General features: G+C 35.8%; 1 protein-coding gene across 7 annotated transcripts in view; it reads left to right on the forward strand.

Moving 5' to 3' along the window:
• LOC106069936 (protein PALS1-like) overlaps positions 1-18913 on the forward strand; it is a 47670-nt gene that overhangs the window by 23205 nt on the left and 5552 nt on the right. For 5 of the 7 annotated variants that reach the window (XM_056022918.1, XM_056022921.1, XM_056022922.1 and 2 more), the window contains 15 exons: positions 9354-9602; positions 10979-11134; positions 11597-12030; positions 12922-13165; positions 13348-13484; positions 14623-14772; positions 15315-15464; positions 15564-15639; positions 15751-15836; positions 16134-16217; positions 16938-17140; positions 17481-17608; positions 17783-17944; positions 18056-18258; positions 18635-18748. In XM_056022918.1, the coding sequence (XP_055878893.1) occupies positions 9354-9602; positions 10979-11134; positions 11597-12030; positions 12922-13165; positions 13348-13484; positions 14623-14772; positions 15315-15464; positions 15564-15639; positions 15751-15836; positions 16134-16217; positions 16938-17140; positions 17481-17608; positions 17783-17944; positions 18056-18258; positions 18635-18748 (2576 nt within the window). Of the gene's footprint in view, positions 1-592; positions 899-8674; positions 8851-9353; positions 9603-10978; positions 11135-11596; positions 12031-12921; positions 13166-13347; positions 13485-14622; positions 14773-15314; positions 15465-15563; positions 15640-15750; positions 15837-16133; positions 16218-16937; positions 17141-17480; positions 17609-17782; positions 17945-18055; positions 18259-18634; positions 18749-18913 lie in introns of those variants that run through there. The other 2 variants (XM_056022919.1, XM_056022923.1) reach the window with 2 other exon arrangements.

Here is an 18913-nt window from a genome sequence, read left to right on the forward strand (position 1 = left end):
AAATAGCACCATGATTGACTGCTGCTCCTACTTTCTCACGATGACCTGTTGTTGCGCCTGCGCGGAGAAAGACGAACTAGCTCGAGTGTTATTGTAGTCCGTATATTTAAGACCAGGTACCCTGCAGACGACAAACATGGGTTTCGGGGCTTCTCAAAGTGTGGGGTCTTTCTTGTTCAATCTTGCAAACACCAATAATGTACATATAGGATGCTTTAAAGTCATTCAGGATTATGAAAAGTCAAAACTAAAGACATTTAATATGATTAAGTACAATGCAGTCTATAAGTCTACTTGTCAAGTAGCCTATTCTATCCTATTCTATTCTAGTCTATTCTATTGCATTGAGCGTGTGGTGTACAGAAAAGAGCCTGTATTACATCTCTCATTTATCCATACCATAGTTAAATCTGTTTATCGGCATTGTAATTTGGGTAAAGAAATCCAATCTGTTCTATGTTCTCCCCCGCCCCCCCCCCATTCACCTGTATTGTGTGCTTGTTTACACTAAGACAAAATGCGTCTCCTTCTTTTGGATGGATGGTTAGCAATCTATTCTCTCTCAGGTTTGAACCTTCCAAGTAATTGTAGGTGTCCTCGCTGATCACCCGTTGGTCTGGAATGTGTTCTTTATGTTGAGTGAAAGAAGGACAATCCAATGCTAAGACAAGGGACGAGTTCATAGATTGTATTCCATGGAGTCTGAACGTGGTGCCAGGATTACCGCTGGGTGTTTTGTTTAAGACTTGCCAGATTGTTTCTGTAGCAGACGATTTTGATGCCGATAGATGAACTGAGAAAGAGGCTGCAATGCTAATTTTCGTGGTGGGTACCCAGAGAAGTTCTGTTAGTATTTCTGTACAGACTGATGAAGGGTTACTCCATGGCAGCTATGAAGGTATGTAGGAGTTCAGTCTGTAAAAAGTTGCTGTTCTATTTTATTTCTAGCCCAAAGGACTTAGCAGTTGTCCTATGATTTTGAGAAAGCTTGATTTAGTTTGGTACACTATTCCTATTCAACTGCTACTTTGATCAAACTAAAGGCTGTATGGTAGATCTGGAAGCAAATAATGACCTGACCATATACTGTTGTAGGTCATGTTTGTTAAATTAGGAACGCTACACTTAATAAATTATGCCAACATTAGATTCATGAGTGAATTTATTTACACACTCTAACACACATGACACATAACATTCCAACATTCGCTCCCTTAGTCAAGGGGAATCATTCAAAATACTCATATAAACAATGTCAACAATGTTATTTTTTTAAACATATGACAAGATTAGACACATACTAGGTGGTGACAGTTGGCGAATAACAAATTTATTTAGATGTCATATCAATCATCATATCATACAGTGCATGATAGATCATAGAATACAGATCATAAATGATGCATCTATATAGATGACAGATCAAAGAGGACAAAATCAGGCCCCAGATTCCTGTTGTTTGAAACTTGAAGCATAACCAAAGTAGGGATGAGTGTTAGGGATAGTCAGTCTGAGAATTGGCACAGAACTGTCAACAGAAGAACAGCTTAGATTGTTACAAGATCAAACATTCAATCTTCAAGCATGCCTGACCCTACAAGAGTATTTATTCTAAAGGAATATTCTTCTGTCTTGACAGCTAGTTCCCTGCAGTCTTCCTGTTGGTTGTTGTATTGGACAGCCAAACAAAAAAAAAAGCCTTGTAGATGTACCTAATCTTGGAATAATTTATTGAAGTAGAAGACACACATTTGATTATATTAATTCTATTTTTAAGGTCTGAATTCTTTGATGACTAGTGATACTTGGAAGTATTTTGAGAAATTAAAAGGGAACAAAATTAGGTCAAAAAGGAAAAAGAATTTAGGCTTTAGTTATGTTAAAGAAGCAATACTAATAACAACTATTTATTTTTATTTTATTTTTTTTTTGTTATATTCATCCAGTATTTGATTTTTTTTATATAGAGAAAGTTATTTAGTGGGGAAAAAACTTGAGATCTACTGATAAGAAATATGTGGAATATAAAACTCACATAGGAAATCATATGTATGGAGGAATGTCTGTTGCTGTATCAGTTCTGTTCAATATGGTGGACAACACAACAACTAGTCAGTGAGTGTAGGCTAGAGAGATAAGGGAGGGAGTGTGGTGGTGTAGACTGAGGAGAAGGGGAGGTGATACAAGCAAAAAGATCAATAGTCTTATAGCATGTGTCTGCCAGGAGTCTATTTTACTATACCCATGCAAATAGATAACTTCCCTTATGATTTCTCCTATCTCCTCTAGTTTTCTCTTGATGTTTTGTTTGCTCTGGTTCAATGTTTTTCACTTGAGATGTTTGCATTGAACTTATCTGGTGGTGTCTTCTTCAAGCATTCTCAGCTTCTGGCCCATGAAACTTAGTCCTACAAAGAAGTGTCCATCGTTGGTTTCCTAGATAAGTTTTGATAGAGATGAATATTGTTGATATTTAGACACAAATGTGTACTGAGTTAACCCAGACAGGAACTGCTGGAAGATGTCTACATGTAAACTGTGTACTAAACCTGTGATCACTTATTGACACCAGCTTAATTGGGGACAATGCTTCAAAGGAAGAAGTTGATGCATCTGTAGTTGAACAATTAAATACATAAATATTTTATAAATATCAAGTTCTAGGTCTAGTAATAGATGCACTTGGGAGTAGAAAGTATAGAAAACAATGGTCTTCTCTCCAGTGTGTGGCAAAGTGGCAAGGATTTAGGAGGAATTCATTCATGTGTCCCTTGACTGCTCTCCATCCCAGAAATACAACCAGAACTTATTATTATCATGTGAGTTGCTGACAATGTAGATTTACATTTCACATCCTGTATGCATTCTCTGGTTGCTTAGTGACACACTCAGGCCTGCCCATTTAGTTCAACATATCTGTACTGTCTGGTGGAAGTAACACTAAGCACAAGTCACTTGTAATGTGGGGTATTGATTAAATATTTTCATTACTCAGACAAGTATGGATTACATAAGGATTTCTTCTGCTGACTGACATTATTTAGGTGATTGATTTCTTATCAAAGTTGTTTATGTTGTATACCTCCTATAGATTTCTCCAATCAGTTGTACCTCATTCATAGGTTTAGTGGTCAGAGCACAAATAAAACAATTTGTTCTTTGTTATTTTTTTTTTCTTTTATGGATTTAGTGTAAATGTTGTAGGCTTTGTCACAGAGACATTGTCAACATCAGATCAAGGCCAGACTTCTGCTTCCTCACGATGTTGTAGAGTTCAGATTAGAAGCCTTATATCTTGAGATAAACTGGACAGGGGTTAGTAGATCCTACAGCCCTGTCTGTATAATGTTCTTTTATAGGGGTATTTTGGTGCCAGTATCTTAGGTCTCTCAATAAAGTATATTGCTTTGAAGGATATTTTCAATAGTAATTATGAAATTTTTAGAAAAGATAGGGCTGATAATCATGGAGGAGTTCTTTTAGCAATAAAAAACACTCTTATAGCAGAAGAAATTACCTTACCTAACTCAAAAAATGTAGAATCAACATTTTGTAAAATTAATACCACCTCAACATCCCTAATAATAGGCAGCATTTACAGACCACCAAATTCTAGTTTAGAATACATGCAGGAACTATGTAATCAGATTACTACACTTAAAGAGACAAATAAAAATGCAGTTTTTTGGATTATGGGTGATTTCAACCTACCTGATATAAATTGGAAAACACTAACCATAGATAAACACCAAAACCTTAAGGACATAAATGAGCTTTTCATAGAAACTTTACACAACCTAAGTTTAGATCAAATCATTAAAAAGCCAACTAGATTAAACAACACATTAGATCTCTTCTTAACCAACAGACCTGGATTAGTAGTTGATTATGAAATTATCCCTGGTCTATCAGACCATGAGATCATAAAAATACACAGTCAGATAAAAGCAGTAGCCAATACAAAACCCAAAAGAAAAATCTTACTCTGGAATAAATGTAACCTAACACAACTACACCAAGCTGCACTAAACTTTCAACAAACATTCTTATTAGAAAAAGACATTAACCAACCAGTCGATGACCTCTGGAATTTCATTAAAAACCAACTTAAAAGCATTATAGGAAATCATATACCAACTAAATACACATCAAACAAAATAAATAAATGCTGGTTTAATAATAGACTAAAGAAGCTTTGTAAACAGAAGGAAAACCTCTATAGAAAATTTAAAGAAACTAATGCAGAAAGAGTTTACAAAAAGTATATAAAAATTAAACACTTAACCCAAAAAGTAAGCAGACAGCTGCAGAGTGAATACATAAACAATGTAATATCTAAAGATAACAACAAAAACCTATGGTCATACATTAAGTCTAAGAAAATGGAAACAACAGGCGTAGCGCCATTAAAAGATGAACATAACATAATACATAATGATAATGAAACTAAAGCAAACATTCTAAACAAATACTTTGCATCAGCATTCTCAGCCCCAGGAGACAAAGACATATTACTGAATTTGAACCAAGTAGACAACATAGAAGATATAGTAGTACAAGAAAATGGAATTCAAAAACTATTAGCCAACACCAAACCAAATAAAGCTTCTGGACCTGATGGTATTCCAGCTAGATTACTCAAAGAACTAAGTAATGAGCTAGCCCCAGTGTTCAAAATACTCTTTCAGGCTTCACTTAACCAGGGCAGAGTACCAAAGGACTGGAAAGAAGCTAATGTCACCCCCCTATTTAAAAAAGGAGAAAAATCTGACCCAGGGAACTACAGACCAGTATCACTTACCAGCATCACATGTAAAATCCTAGAACACATAATATGTAGCAACATCATAAACCACTTAGACAAACATAATGTCCTCACACCATACCAACATGGCTTTAGGAAATATAGATCATGTGAAACACAACTAATAGGACTAATTGATGATTTTTCAAAAGGTTTAGATAATAGTGAACAAATAGATGCTATCTTACTAGATTTTTCTAAGGCTTTTGACAAAGTTCACCACCATAGTTTGCTTAAAAAATTAAAATATTTCGGCATTAATGGTCCACTGCATCAGTGGATTAAAGACTTTCTGATAGGGAGAGAACAAACTGTAATAATAAATGGCTCTAAATCAACACCGATAACAGTAAACTCAGGTGTACCTCAAGGTACAGTCTTGGGTCCACTACTATTTTTAATTTACATAAATGATTTACCAAATTGCATTAGTTCAGGAACAAAAGTCAGATTATTTGCAGATGATTGCATAATATATAGAACAATAAAAACAACACAAGACACAGATATTTTACAAAGAGAATTAGATGAATTACAGAAATGGGAATCAAATTGGAGCATGTCTTTCCACCCAGAAAAATGTCAGTTGTTAAGAGTAACAAAAAAACTAAAACAAATTAATTCCACTTATCTTATTCATGGCAAACCAGTATCACAGACTAAAAACGCAAAATACCTAGGTGTTATAATAAATGAAAAACTATCATGGAATCCACATATTGATGAAACTACAAAAAATCAAACAAAGCATTAGGATTTATTAAAAGAAATTTCTATAAATCAAATAAGAACATAAAACTAAAATGTTACTTAACCTTGGTTAGGCCAATAATAGAATATGCATCCTCCGTTTGGGACCCCTCAACTCAAGAAAACATTAAGAAACTGGAACAGACACAAAATAGAGCAGTGAGATTCATAACAAACGAATATTCACATTTGACTAGAGTAACACCTTTAGTAAAATCACTAAATTTAGAAAGCCTTCAGGACAGAAGGCTCAAAAGTAAAGTAGCAATCATACATAAAACACTGAACCATAATCTTCAAATACAAAAACAAAATTTAATAAAATACTCTGAAAGACACAAAGATAAAGGCACATTCCTCGTCCCATATGCTAGGACAAATTTGTACAAATACTCCTTCTTCCCTAGTGCTATTAGAGCATGGAATGGGTTGCCTGAGCTAGCCAGGAAAACCAGTGACTTGGCAGAATTTAAGTCATTGGTTAATATGCATGACTAAATGCATGACGCGTAGGACGTAATCATCTTCTTTTTTGAAGTAACGTCTGTATTATATAAGATAAGATAAGATATGGTCAGCATTCTCTGGCAATACTCCACAAGGGCAAACTCTGGAACATGTGTAGTCTCATTCTGTTGTGTCCAGTTTTATGAGGCAAAAAAATTATTTGTTGAATCTGTTGGGATGGTTTGTAATTTGCATCATTTCCAGGTCTGACAAGATACTTCATAGTATTATTAGTAGCCTTTCATGTCTTCCAGTTCTTTTGGGTTACCTTGCGTCAGAGTCATACAACGTATCTTTCCAAATACTAGACCATTATTTAGAAAGAAAACATGGGTGCAATTTGTATTGGGGTAGCTTGTAGGAACTTACAGAGTGGTTAGGCTGGTTGTTGCTCTATTAGTGTGACCTCTTTCAGCACACTACAGGCTTGTCTAGTGATGTCAGCTGTATTACTGGATATTGTCTCGCTCTGTATACAATCTTATGACACATCTTGAATATATGTCTCTAGGTCTACAGCCATTATAGATGTTTGTCCTCTGTACACACACAGGACCTGTCACATAAAGTAACATTAGCCAGGTTGGCAGGTTTAGTGAGCCAGGCAACTACATTGATCCACTGTACAACATTTGTATTGTTTGTCTAAGGTGAGCTAGACCACTGCTTCTTACTGGTGCTCCACCTGGTCCTTTTACCTTTCTTTTGTCTGTGAATACAATTTGGAATTACCTTTTTTTTTTTTTTTTTTTTTTCAAAATGTGAGTCATATTTACCTAGATACATGTTCTTTCTAGGCTAGGCAATTTTCCAGTACCCCTTACTTAAACTGTGGCCAGGATTATCTAGCATTGCAGAGTAAGATAATGTTTTTTAATATAACAATCTCTTTGGATCAGTTTTTTTAATGGTGAACCTAGCATAACTTAAAGGGTGCACTATAGTATATTTCTCAGTCCATCTATTTCTTAATGTTGACTATAACAGGCTGTATTGAGTATGTTCTCCACACCTCTAGTTACCATGCAGGCTGTATTGAATATGATCTCCTCACCTCTAGTTGCCATGCAGGCTAAATTGAATATGATCTCCTCACCTATAGTTACCATGCAGGCTGTATTGAATATGTTCTCCACACCTCTAGTTACCATGCAGGCTAAATTGAATATGATCTCCTCACCTCTAGTTACCATGCAGGCTGTATTGAATATGATCTCCTCACCTCTAGTTACCATGCAGGCTGTATTGAATATGTTCTCCACACCTCTAGTTACCATGCAGGCTGTATTGAATATGTTTTCCACACCTCTAGTTACCATGCAGGCTGTATTGAATATGTTTTCCACAACTCTAGTTACCATGCAGGCTGTATTGAATATGTTCTCCACACCTCTAGTTACCATGCAGGCTGTATTGAGTATGTTCTCCACACTTCTAGTTACCATGCAGGCTGTATTGAATATGATCTCCTCACCTCTAGTTACCATGCAGGCTGTATTGAATATGTTCTCCTCACCTCTAGTTACCATGCAGTCTGTATTGAATATGATCTCCTCACCTCTAGTTACCATGCAGGCTGTATTGAATATGTTCTCCACACCTCTAGTTACCAGGCTGGCTAATTTGAATTTTTGTTAGTTTTGAGGTCACCCTTTGATAATTTGTTGATGTTCTCATGTTGTTCTGTGACAGTGATGTACAACATCCCTCCAGGGCTTATCACCACCACCACCAGCTTCCATTTACTTGTGACATTCTGTTCATTCCACTAGCTTGAAGCAATCACAACAAAGTCTTCTAGGCAGTCAGTGTGTTTAACTAACCAGTACACATTGTAAATGTATGTATGCCAGTGTGTTTAACTAACCAGTACACATTGTAAATGTATGTATGCCAATGTGTTATGTCTGCTGCAATGTCACATTCCCCCCCCCCCCCCCTACATTAGTATTCATGTGGATAAGGAAGTATGTTCTTTTATGACTAAGTATACTCTATTCTTTTTTATGACTTATATACTCTATTCTCTTTATGACTAATATATTCTATTCTACCCTGCTCTATTTATGTTGTATGGTAATTATTTGCACTATTAAGAAACTGTTTCACTGAATCACAACTGTATTCTTCACATGCTTCAAACAGTTGAGTTTTAATTAACAAAAGATAATGTAGGTCACATCAGGTGGATGGGGGGGGGGGTCAGGTAATTGGTTTTAAATTGACTGCATGCACCTCCTCCTCCTCCTTTTCCTTACAGTCAACACATCAAGGAAATGATAGTTGTGAATAGTCTGGACTTTTATATAGTGTGAATAGTACACAGTTATGCATAGAACTCAAGTGATGCTTTCAAATGTAATGTAGTTTACTGAGAATAATTGGTTCATTGTGTGAACTTTGTATTGGCCCCCCTTAGACAGAATCTTGTTAGGATATTGTAGTTGTCAGGTTGTGGACATTGTGCCAGCATCTGTTGCATGTCAACAAAGCAGTAATTGTGAGTGATGTCACTGCAAACATTGAGTACATGTGTTGATGTAGACACACACACACAGGCTGTGCAGGGGGACAATGTGTACTACCTGCTGTGAGGTGAAGGATGCTGTGTGTGTGTTGAACAGTGTGGCCTACTTTCTAATTACTTTCTTGAACAGCTCAGGAGCATTCTCTTATCCTTACTGTCAACTTGAGTTTGTGTCTTGTCTTTCTGCTGTATAAAATGTAGACTGGTGAAACTTTGGTATTCTAGTGTTATTAGGAAGAACTGTAACATGATGTGATTTAGAGTTAGTCTTTATAAGTCTTTTTCTTTTAAAAACATTTACATCTAGAAACTTTTTTTTATTAACATATTGAAAGATGAAATGATCTTTTGTTGATATCAGTACTATTGTAAGCCTAGTTTATCAGTGAAGTCAGGTATTATCGCATATTCTAAAGGCTCTTTAGGAAATCTGTTTTTGCTGAATCAACTTGATCACAATGCAAATACAATTAATAGATATTTTCTTTGGACTGTTTACAACAAAACTACTCCTGCACACACAAATATTTTCATTCTTTAATAGCAATCATATCTAGTATTTTGCTACATTTATTTCAGTTTTGTATTTGTAGATTTAAGTTGACAAGACCTATAGTATTAGTAATTAAACTTAAAAAGTATCTGACCTATTTGTATCCGCACATGATCTAATGAATCAAACTTGTACTTTCAAAATTTATGTAAATAATTTTTTTTCTTTTTCCCTCCACAAATTTTTACCAATTTCATGTCTATTTCCCACAGCTGAAATAGACAAAATTCATGATGCCTACATAATAGCTGTCGAGGATGAGGCCAAGAGGAAGCTTGACTTATTTACTTCTGGCCAAGACGTGCGTGCGGTGGATATGACCATTGCCTCCAACAGTATCAGCCAAGAAAGTATCAATATAACTAATAGCCCTAGCAACAAAGGCAGAACACAGGTTGTTGTAGAGTGTAAGGTGGAGAGTACACCCCTGCAGTTGGAAACAAGTTTTAACACTACTACAGGTAATTGTATGACTTGTCCTGCACAGTAAACACTTATTTAAGTGACCCAATCCAACAAACTGGATTCAAAGCATATTTGTAAAAATAATAAAGTATAATATAATAATAAAATATAATAATATATGAAATAATAGAAAATCAATTTATACATAAAACGATCTTTGGAACTTGTTTTATTTCTTTAAAAAAATTGACATTTGACGGGAATCTGTTAATTAATATACAATTCCCTAGTAGAAGAGTGTTTTAAATAAGGTAAGTCTAAGCTTTTGTAGCTTTAAAACTGTCTAATTCTAATTGGAGTTACGTAGACTTAGAGCCTCCTGAGCTGTTTGGCTCATTGGGTGGAGAGCATTAACAGAAAATAAAAAGTAATGTCTATCCATCTTGGAATTTTGTCTGATGATTTTTAGTTCTAGTTTTACATCAATGTGATTAGCCGATAGTAAATGAAGAGACAAGATTGGCAATAGTTTCGTATTTCTGTTTTTGATTTTTTTGAAAGATGAATTTGTCCTATTTCAAAACAGTGATTTTTTTATTTTTTTTTTTTGAAGAAAAAAATTTAATGAAATAAATGGTTAAACTTTCAGTTTAAAATTATTTCAAATAACACAGTTTCTGTTTATTTCTTCGAGACATCAATGACAATCAAATTATCAATGTGAAAAAGTCATTACAATTTATTTAAATAAAAATGAGTTGAATGTTTGGTGGAATAACTGTTAAGCAAGTCTTGATGGAATAATGTGTAAACATGTCTTGATGGAGTAATGTTTAAACATGTCAAGATGCATATGGAATAATGTGTAAACAACTCATGGCGTAATAATGTTTAAACAAGTCTTGATTGAATAATGTGGTCAGTGTATGTAATAACATGGTTAGTTTTAAGTATGAAGGGATTCATTTAGAAACTAAATTGAGAATGTTAAGAGCATAAAGGATTGCTAGCATTTCTGAATGTGTCAATGTTTTACACTCTATTTTTAAATGGGCGTGAGTGATAAATGGGCTGAGTGATAAAGCACTTGGCTTCTAAATCCTTGAACGGGTCTTGGGCTTAAGTCTCAGTGAAGACTGGGGCTTTGAATGTCCAGATTTTTTTTTAGTCCTCCCAATTCTGATGGGTACCTGACATTAGTTGGGTAAAGTAAAGGCTGTTGGTTGTTGTGCTGGCCACGTGAATCTCCGTTAACCATCGGCTATAGAAAAAGATGATCTTTACATCATCTACCCTATACATATCTAAAAATGGGGGGTACTTAAATTTACTCTATTTAGATCTAATAGTTTTAAAGAGAAAGATCAAAGACTCAGTTATAAAAATAATCTGCTGTTCATTAACAGTGACAAATGATTTGCATGTTCCACAGCTTCCATGCCCGTTGAGAAAAAAAAGAAAAACAGCCATGATCAGTTGTCCCCCGTCAGAGACCCAGTCATCAGTAATGGTGGCAGTAGGGGCAATAGTGGGGAATGGCTGGAGATGAATGGATTCTCTGATCAAGAAATTAACAACAAAGGCAAAGGTATGGGTCTGATACTTGAAACTTTCTAATGCATCTTTATATGTAGGAGTCAGTAGTAAAAATGTTTACATTTCAAGTAAAAAAAAAAGACAATTTAAAAGAAAAATATTAAGATTTACAGAAGGATACATTCTACAGCCATTTAAAATCACTCTGACCACTTGTAGGTTTCGGAGAATGTAAACAGTTTCATCTAGACCCTAGTTTAGACCTATCTTTTGCCTCCTTTCCAATATACTAATTAATAAATTTTATCTTTTTCTTTGAAGAAATGTCTTTAATTTATAGGACTATTAATCAGATTATTATTTAGAAGGGTTATTTTATCTATAAATTATTAATATTTTGGTATTAAAAGTTAATTATTGTTTCATTTCCTAACTTTATGTTTTTCTTTCTAAATGAAATTCATTTAAACTACTTACAGTTACTTGTGTTTTTTTAATTTGTTCATTTATACAGGTCAATTACGTAGCAAGTCAAATAATAGGGATTCCAACGTGCCCATAATTAGCGACTACCTTGAAAATGGTTCTGTAAATATGAGTGAGGACTTCCACAGCCAGCGCAGTGGTTACAACAATCATGCGCAGCTTAGTTTTGACAGCAGGGACACCTCCTTTGACTATGATGACCCAGGCCCCCATCGAGAGATGGCCATTGATGTCCCAGAAAACTTTGTGGCTAGTGTGAAATCTCCACCCAGGTACCCCCCTCCCCAGCATGGCAGTCCAATCAAGTCCACTAATAGCTCCCCGTCAAAAGCCAACAACAATGAGGGAAAAGAAGACAATATTTATGCTACCAGTTCTAAGCAGTCATTTAAAGCACAGCAGCAGTACCAACCCACGCCACAAGAGCTGGAGCGTTTACACAAACACCAAGACGAGCTTAAGGTCAGTCATGTGGTCAGTACAATCATGATAAGTTAAGCAGCTAATATATAGTACAAATTCCAAGAGGAACTTAAGGTCAGTCATGTGGTCAGTACAAATCATGATAATTATAAGCAGCTAATATATAGTACAAACACCAAGAGGAACTTAAGGTCAGTCATGTGGTCAGTACACATCATGATAAGTTAAGCAGCTAATATATAGTACAAACACCAAGAGGAACTTAAGGTCAGTCATGTGGTCAGTACACATCATGATAAGTTAAGCAGCTAATATATAGTACAAACACCAAGAGGAACTTAAGGTCAGTCATGTGGTCAGTACACATCATGATAAGTTAAGCAGCTAATATATAGTACAAATGCCAAGAGGAACTTAAGGTCAGTCATGTGAATCAGTGTCAAAACTTGTATAAAATACAAACTAATTCTACTGTTATTAGCTAAAACCTACAAATATAAAAACAGTTATTCATTATAGAATTCATTTTATGTTACACCGTATGTGGTGGGTTGTAGCTTCCTATACTTTGTTAGTAACATGTTTGACATGTTTCGGATGTTCCTTCAGAGTTGAAGATAATATACTTCCTAGTCCTAGCCTCCCGCTGGACGATGGGGGATGGGAGTGGGCAGGTTTTGAATCAGGACCATGGATAAGAAGTCCAAACGACTGTCCAGCGCGCAAACTACACAACCAGGCAGCCGTAACGGTTATATAGTTCTTGTACTGCAACCCCTCACTAAGACTTCACACCTTAGATGAAATAATGATTTACACTTTTATCATTTCTATTTCTTGAACTTTGATGATCAAAAAAAATATTAATTAATTCTTGCTTCTATTATCATGTTACACGACTTCGGACTAACGAATTGGTTTTCTTAACAGAAACGCAGAGAAGAAGAAAAAAGGCAGCGTGCAGAGGATGAATTCCTACGTACCTCATTGCGAGGCTCTAAGAAATTACAGGCTTTAGAAAATAAAAGACATTTGGGGCCGGCCCCCTCAGGAGTAATTAACACAGCGTTTGATGATGAAGAAAGTGAGGAGGAGGAGGATGATGAGGAAGATAATGATAGCAAATCACATTTGAGGATTGTTGGTCAAGAGCGTTACCTCAAGAAAAATATTGGTAAGTAACGCTCTCAATGTACATTTTCACTACTTTCAATATAGAGTTAAACAATTTAAGAACTTGTCGAAAACAGTTTTTTTTTAATGTTCTATTTGGTCAAAAAAATTGTTAAAAGTTTGTTCGTAATTTTGGATTTAACAAGTCAAATATTTATTCTTGAATTCTTTTACCACTATCAGGGGTGGAAGATTTATTTTCAAGCCTTCATCAGATCAAAAATCGTCTCAACAGCCAAGAAGATCAAAAATACATTTTGTATCTACGAAACCTTTGTCAAAATGAGCAGTTTCAGAAAGCTGTACATCTTCATAAACAGGTCTGATATAAACTGGGTCTTTAATGTACACTCTAGGTTTAGAACTGTCTGAAAAGAAATAAAGAGAAGAGATTATCAAAGCACTGACATGTCCCACTCTAGGTGAGTTTCTAGGATTGACATGCCCCCCTCTAGGTGATCTTCTAGGATTGACATGCCCCCCTCTAGGTGAGCTTCTAGGATTGACATGCCCCACTCTAGGTGATCTAGGATTGACATGCCCCACTCTAGGTGAGCTTCTAGGATTGACATGCCCCACTCTAGGTGATCTTCTAGGATTGTCATGCCCCCACTCTAGGTGAGCTTCTAGGATTGACATGCCCCACTCTAGGTGATCTTCTAGGATTGTCATGCCCCACTCTAGGTGAGCTTCTAGGATTGTCATGCCCCACTTTAGGTGAGCTTCTAGGATTGTCATGCCCCACTCTAGGTGAGCTTCTAGGATTGACATGCCCCACTCTAGGTGAGCTTCTAGGATTGACATGCCCCACTCTAGGTGATCTAGGATTGACATGCCCCACTCTAGGTGAGCTTCTAGGATTGACATGCCCCACTCTAGGTGATCTTCTAGGATTGTCATGCCCCACTCTAGGTGAGCTTCTAGGATTGACATGCCCCACTCTAGGTGATCTTCTAGGATTGTCATGCCCCACTCTAGGTGAGCTTCTAGGATTGTCATGCCCCACTTTAGGTGAGCTTCTAGGATTGTCATGCCCCACTCTAGGTGAGCTTCTAGAATTGACATGCCCCACTCTAGGTGAGCTTCTAGGATTGACATGCCCCACTCTAGGTGATATTCTAGGGTTGACATGCCCCACTCTAGGTGAGCTTCTAGGATTGTCAGAAAATAGGAATTGAGGGAGCAGAATGCGTTTAGAAAACTTCTCTGGTCCAATTAGACATGGGACAGACCCTAAAACCCTAAATCACCAAGGCTAAAAAGATTTAACTTCACCGTAACATTGTCCTAATAATAAAATTGGTTAAGAGCTCTCTGACAAACTTAAATCACAGTCATCTATCATTCAATGTCATTAAATGTTTGTAACCATAGCTTAACCAAAATTGTGTTTTTGCTTAGCTTTCATTTTTATGATAAATAAGCCTTATAATGAACTGAATGGTTTGACTGTTTCAGTTAATAGAGATCACGTCCAGATCTCCACCTGTGAAGGCTGTAACAGAGGATGTCATTGAACTAAAAGAGGAGATTCAGCTTGCAACAGAGAGAACACACAATCCCAAGGCTCATGAGTTATGCCACCTTTTAAACAAAGCAGATCTCAGAGTCAGTGACTTGTACATTTTTAGTCATTAAACTAGCTGTAGACTAGTAATCACTAGATACTGTTGATTTATAGAACTAGAGAAATATCTGCTTTAGTTCTGTTCTGTGTACTAGTTAAGTGTAGTCTCAATAGCTTTAATCAAACATGAAATTTTATCCATCAAATAATATCATCATCAATTTGTAGAATTAATATTGTTAGACAATCTTGGCAATTTTTTTTTCTACCCAGTCTGTTCTGTTCCACAAAGTCACAGCGCTAGAGTTAGTGAAGAGCATATCTGTATTTTTTTGGAAATCATTTGTGACATACATTCATATTATTTCAATAATGCCATTGTTAGTTAACACCATCGTATGAAATATCTTTAGAAAATATTGACTCCTGTCTTTCTCTAGTAATATTCTTATCTTGGGATGGTTATTTGGTATGGGTCAGACATTGAAAAGTTGAGTACATTTTTCTAAGGACTAATACGGTTTTCTAATAGTAAATTAAACTAAGTATTTGTACTGATGTAGTCAATGTCTTCCCCTGACAGAATGTATTAGAAGCCCATGATGCCATAGCCCAGCAGGCCTTACAGACCTCTGAAGATGTGGATCTTGGAGAGCCACTGGACTCTCCACTTGTCCAGTTCGGTGAGGATAGTGTTAGGATTGTACATCTGGAGAAAACCACAGAACACCTGGTAGGTACTTGGTGTTCTATTTCTTGCTGTTGCATAACTTTGTGATGCCTGCATGGACAGTCAGTAAATTCTTGGATATTTTTTGTCTTCCTGATGCAGGGGGCTACAGTTAAAAATGAAGGAGAGTCTGTGATTATAGCTCGTATAGTCAAAGGTGGAGCAGCGGAGAAAAGTGGTAAGGTTTTGTTTTTGTACCATTAGTTCACTAGGTAGAGATGTCTCAACAGAATAGTTGCATCGCCCTGCTGATTGCCTCCTAATACAGTGTTCACTAAATCTTGAGCAGGTTTACTTCATGAGGGGGATGAAATCCTTGAGGTCAATGGAGTTGATATGAGAGGCAAGAATATCAATGATGTGTCTGAGATGTTGGTGAGTTATGTCCCTTTCAGAAATAAAAACTTAACCTTTCAGAAATAAAAACCTAACCTTTCAGAAATAAAAACCTAACCTTTCAGAAATAAAAACCTAACCTTGTGTTTCACTGTCAAGTTTTTATTTTGTAACTCTTCATTGCTGTCTGTGTCTGTAAAAAACTTAACCTTTCAGAAATAAAAACCTAACCTTTCAGAAATAAAAACCTAACCTTTCAGAAATAAAAACCTAACCTTGTGTTTCACTGTCAAGTTTTTATTTTGTAACTCTTCATTGCTGTCTGTGTCTGTACAGGCCAACATGTCTGGAACTATAAGGTTCATGATTATACCAAGTCATCATCCAGCACAAGAAAATGTTCAACAATCAAATAAAGTGGTGAGTTTACCTTATTCATTAGGTGTTTCACTTTATTTTTTATGTGTTTTAATTGTCTCTTAATATATCATTCAAGAAAAGGGGACAAGAAAGCAGGTGGTATATTTATACTGTTAAGACTTGGGACTGAACTAAAGAAAATAACTCACCGATTCTCAGATCGCTGGTATCTCTCTGATTGCAGAAGCACAATCCAACTATGATCAATCAATATTATCCCTGGTAAAAAAAAATAATGTCACCATCTCGAAATCAAATTTACATATCCCGATTCACTTACACAAATTAAAGAAAACAATCCTCAATGTTCCGTTGAGAAACCCCAAATCATAACTCAAGTTTCTGAAAACATTTACAAACTAGTTCAGCTCATTTATGCCCAACAGCATAAACAAAAATCACCCTATTTAGCACGTGGAAAAAAATGGTTAGTCAGGGAGGAACAGAGTTGCAACAATACCTAGCAGGCCTAGTATTTATTTTCATTTAGACATTTCTGATGTTCTTAAGAATATCAAGTTTGAATTAACAGCTGACCTTACTTAAGGATAGTAGACTTAGTTGGTATTTACTTGATAAACTTATCAGTTGCCCAAAGGATTTATTTTTGTGTCTATTCATTAGTTCAAGTTATAACACAAAAAACTTGTTATCAAAACATTAATGTTTTTTAGTTGTACCATATATGAATAGTTGAGATGTTAAATTTATTGTTTTTAGATGCATCTCCGTGCTTTGTTTACATACGACCCTGAAGATGATCCTTATATTCCGTGCCGAGAATTGGGGATCAGTTTTTTAAGAGGAGACATACTGCATGCCATAGCTTTGGATGACCCCAACTGGTGGCAAGCTTTTAGGGAGGGAGAGGAGGAGGACCAGTCTTTGGCTGGACTCATACCCAGCAAGTCTTTCACAGAACAGTTAGTAGTCTACTCAACTCTTTACTAGTAGTCCACTCTTTAGTAGTAGTAAAATGTTAATAGTAATCTAGTCAACTTTTTATTAGTAGTCCACTCTTTATAGTAGTTTAGTCAACTATTAGTATTAGTAGTCTCTTTAGTGATAGTCTAGCTGGCTCTTGTATAGACCTATTTCGTTGCTTGCTTCATTTTATAGTCTTAAAGGTTTTCTTGTATTTATTTCATGATGTATGAAAGTGTGAGAAAGAAACTTGCCCACTTAAGCTTCTGTTCATATTTAATGCATAACACTTTTGGTCTCAAGAAATGAAATTTGTTTAACCTTTTTTTTTTAAATCAGGCGAGAAACAATAAAAATGAACTTGGAAAATAAAGAAAACAAAAAGAAAGGCCGAGTTTGTGCCTGTGGAAGGAAAGAAAGAAAGAAAAGGAAAAAGAAGAAATCTCTTTATAATGGCTCATCAGAAGGTATTTTTTAGAATAGTATTTACAACAGTAATAGATGATAAGATCAACAATAATCTTACATGATTGCACAAAAGTAGGTTATTCTTCTTTAATTAATTTGACTTGAAATATTTTGCTGTTTGTGTTTCTGTGACCAAGTTTGGTTCCAATATTTATCATTCATCAATGCTGCAGATTGCGAAGAGATTTTAACCTATGAGGAAATTGGCAAGTACTATCCTCAACCAAATCGTAAGAGACCCATTGTTTTAATTGGACCATCAAATGTTGGTCGAAATGAGTTACAGCACAGACTGTTGGAATCTGATCCAGACAGATTTGGTACACCTACCCCTCGTAAGTACTCCTTCATTGTCTGTCTTGAAATCATTTTGTGAGATTTTCACTTAAGTCAATGTAATAAGAAGAAAACATTAGCTGTTGAATTCATTGTATTCCCTCAACTAGACACAACCAGGCCGCCTAGAGCCAATGAAATTGATATCAATGCTTACCATCACATACCCAAGGAGGAGTTCAATTTGATGGTGCAGCAGAATCAATTTGTAGAATACGGGGAGCACCAGAAGTTTCAGTACGGCACATCTTTTGATGCCATTCGGGATGTCATAGCACAAGGCAAAGTGTGCTTACTGAAGCAGCATCCAGAGGTAGGCTACTGTTTTTATCTGACTTGTTCCTTTATCAAGCTAGCTCTTTCATTCAATCAACTGGACCAACCCTCTTAGTTTTGTATAACCCATTTGTTATGAACTAGATTAGCCCTCTCTGCCTTTCTTGTAACAAGACCAACCTTCTCGTATATTCTTATGGTTCATTTAAATGATTTTCTTAATCATTGTAGTTATTTATAAACATATTAAATTTAAAAACAAAAATGTTTGCAACCAGTATATTTGTGGCATTGTCACCCTAAGATCAAGGCCATTCTATCCTATCAAAAAATTATATCAAGGGCAGGTTGGCGTCTGCTCCATTGAGTAGAATAGCAATGTTCAAACTCTTTATTTCTTTTGTTTCTGACAGACATTAAAACTGATGAGAGCCTCTGACCTGAAGCCCTATGTGATCTTTGTCTGCCCTCCAAACTTGGACAAACTCAGACAGTTACAAGACCAGCTCAGTAAAGCTCTCCCATTTGTAAGGGAAAATTCAATCTTTTCACTTGAACAAATAAGATTATATTCATACTATGAGAATTATTTTTGCTTATTATTATTTGTTTTCATTTTGATGCTACAGTTAGCCAGATATAAGAATGGAAACACATGTTAAAATTTTCAATTCAATATAGGCACTGCACTT

Source organism: Biomphalaria glabrata, chromosome 3 (genome assembly GCF_947242115.1).
Source record: "Biomphalaria glabrata chromosome 3, xgBioGlab47.1, whole genome shotgun sequence".
Classification (NCBI taxonomy): Eukaryota; Metazoa; Mollusca; class Gastropoda; family Planorbidae; genus Biomphalaria; species Biomphalaria glabrata.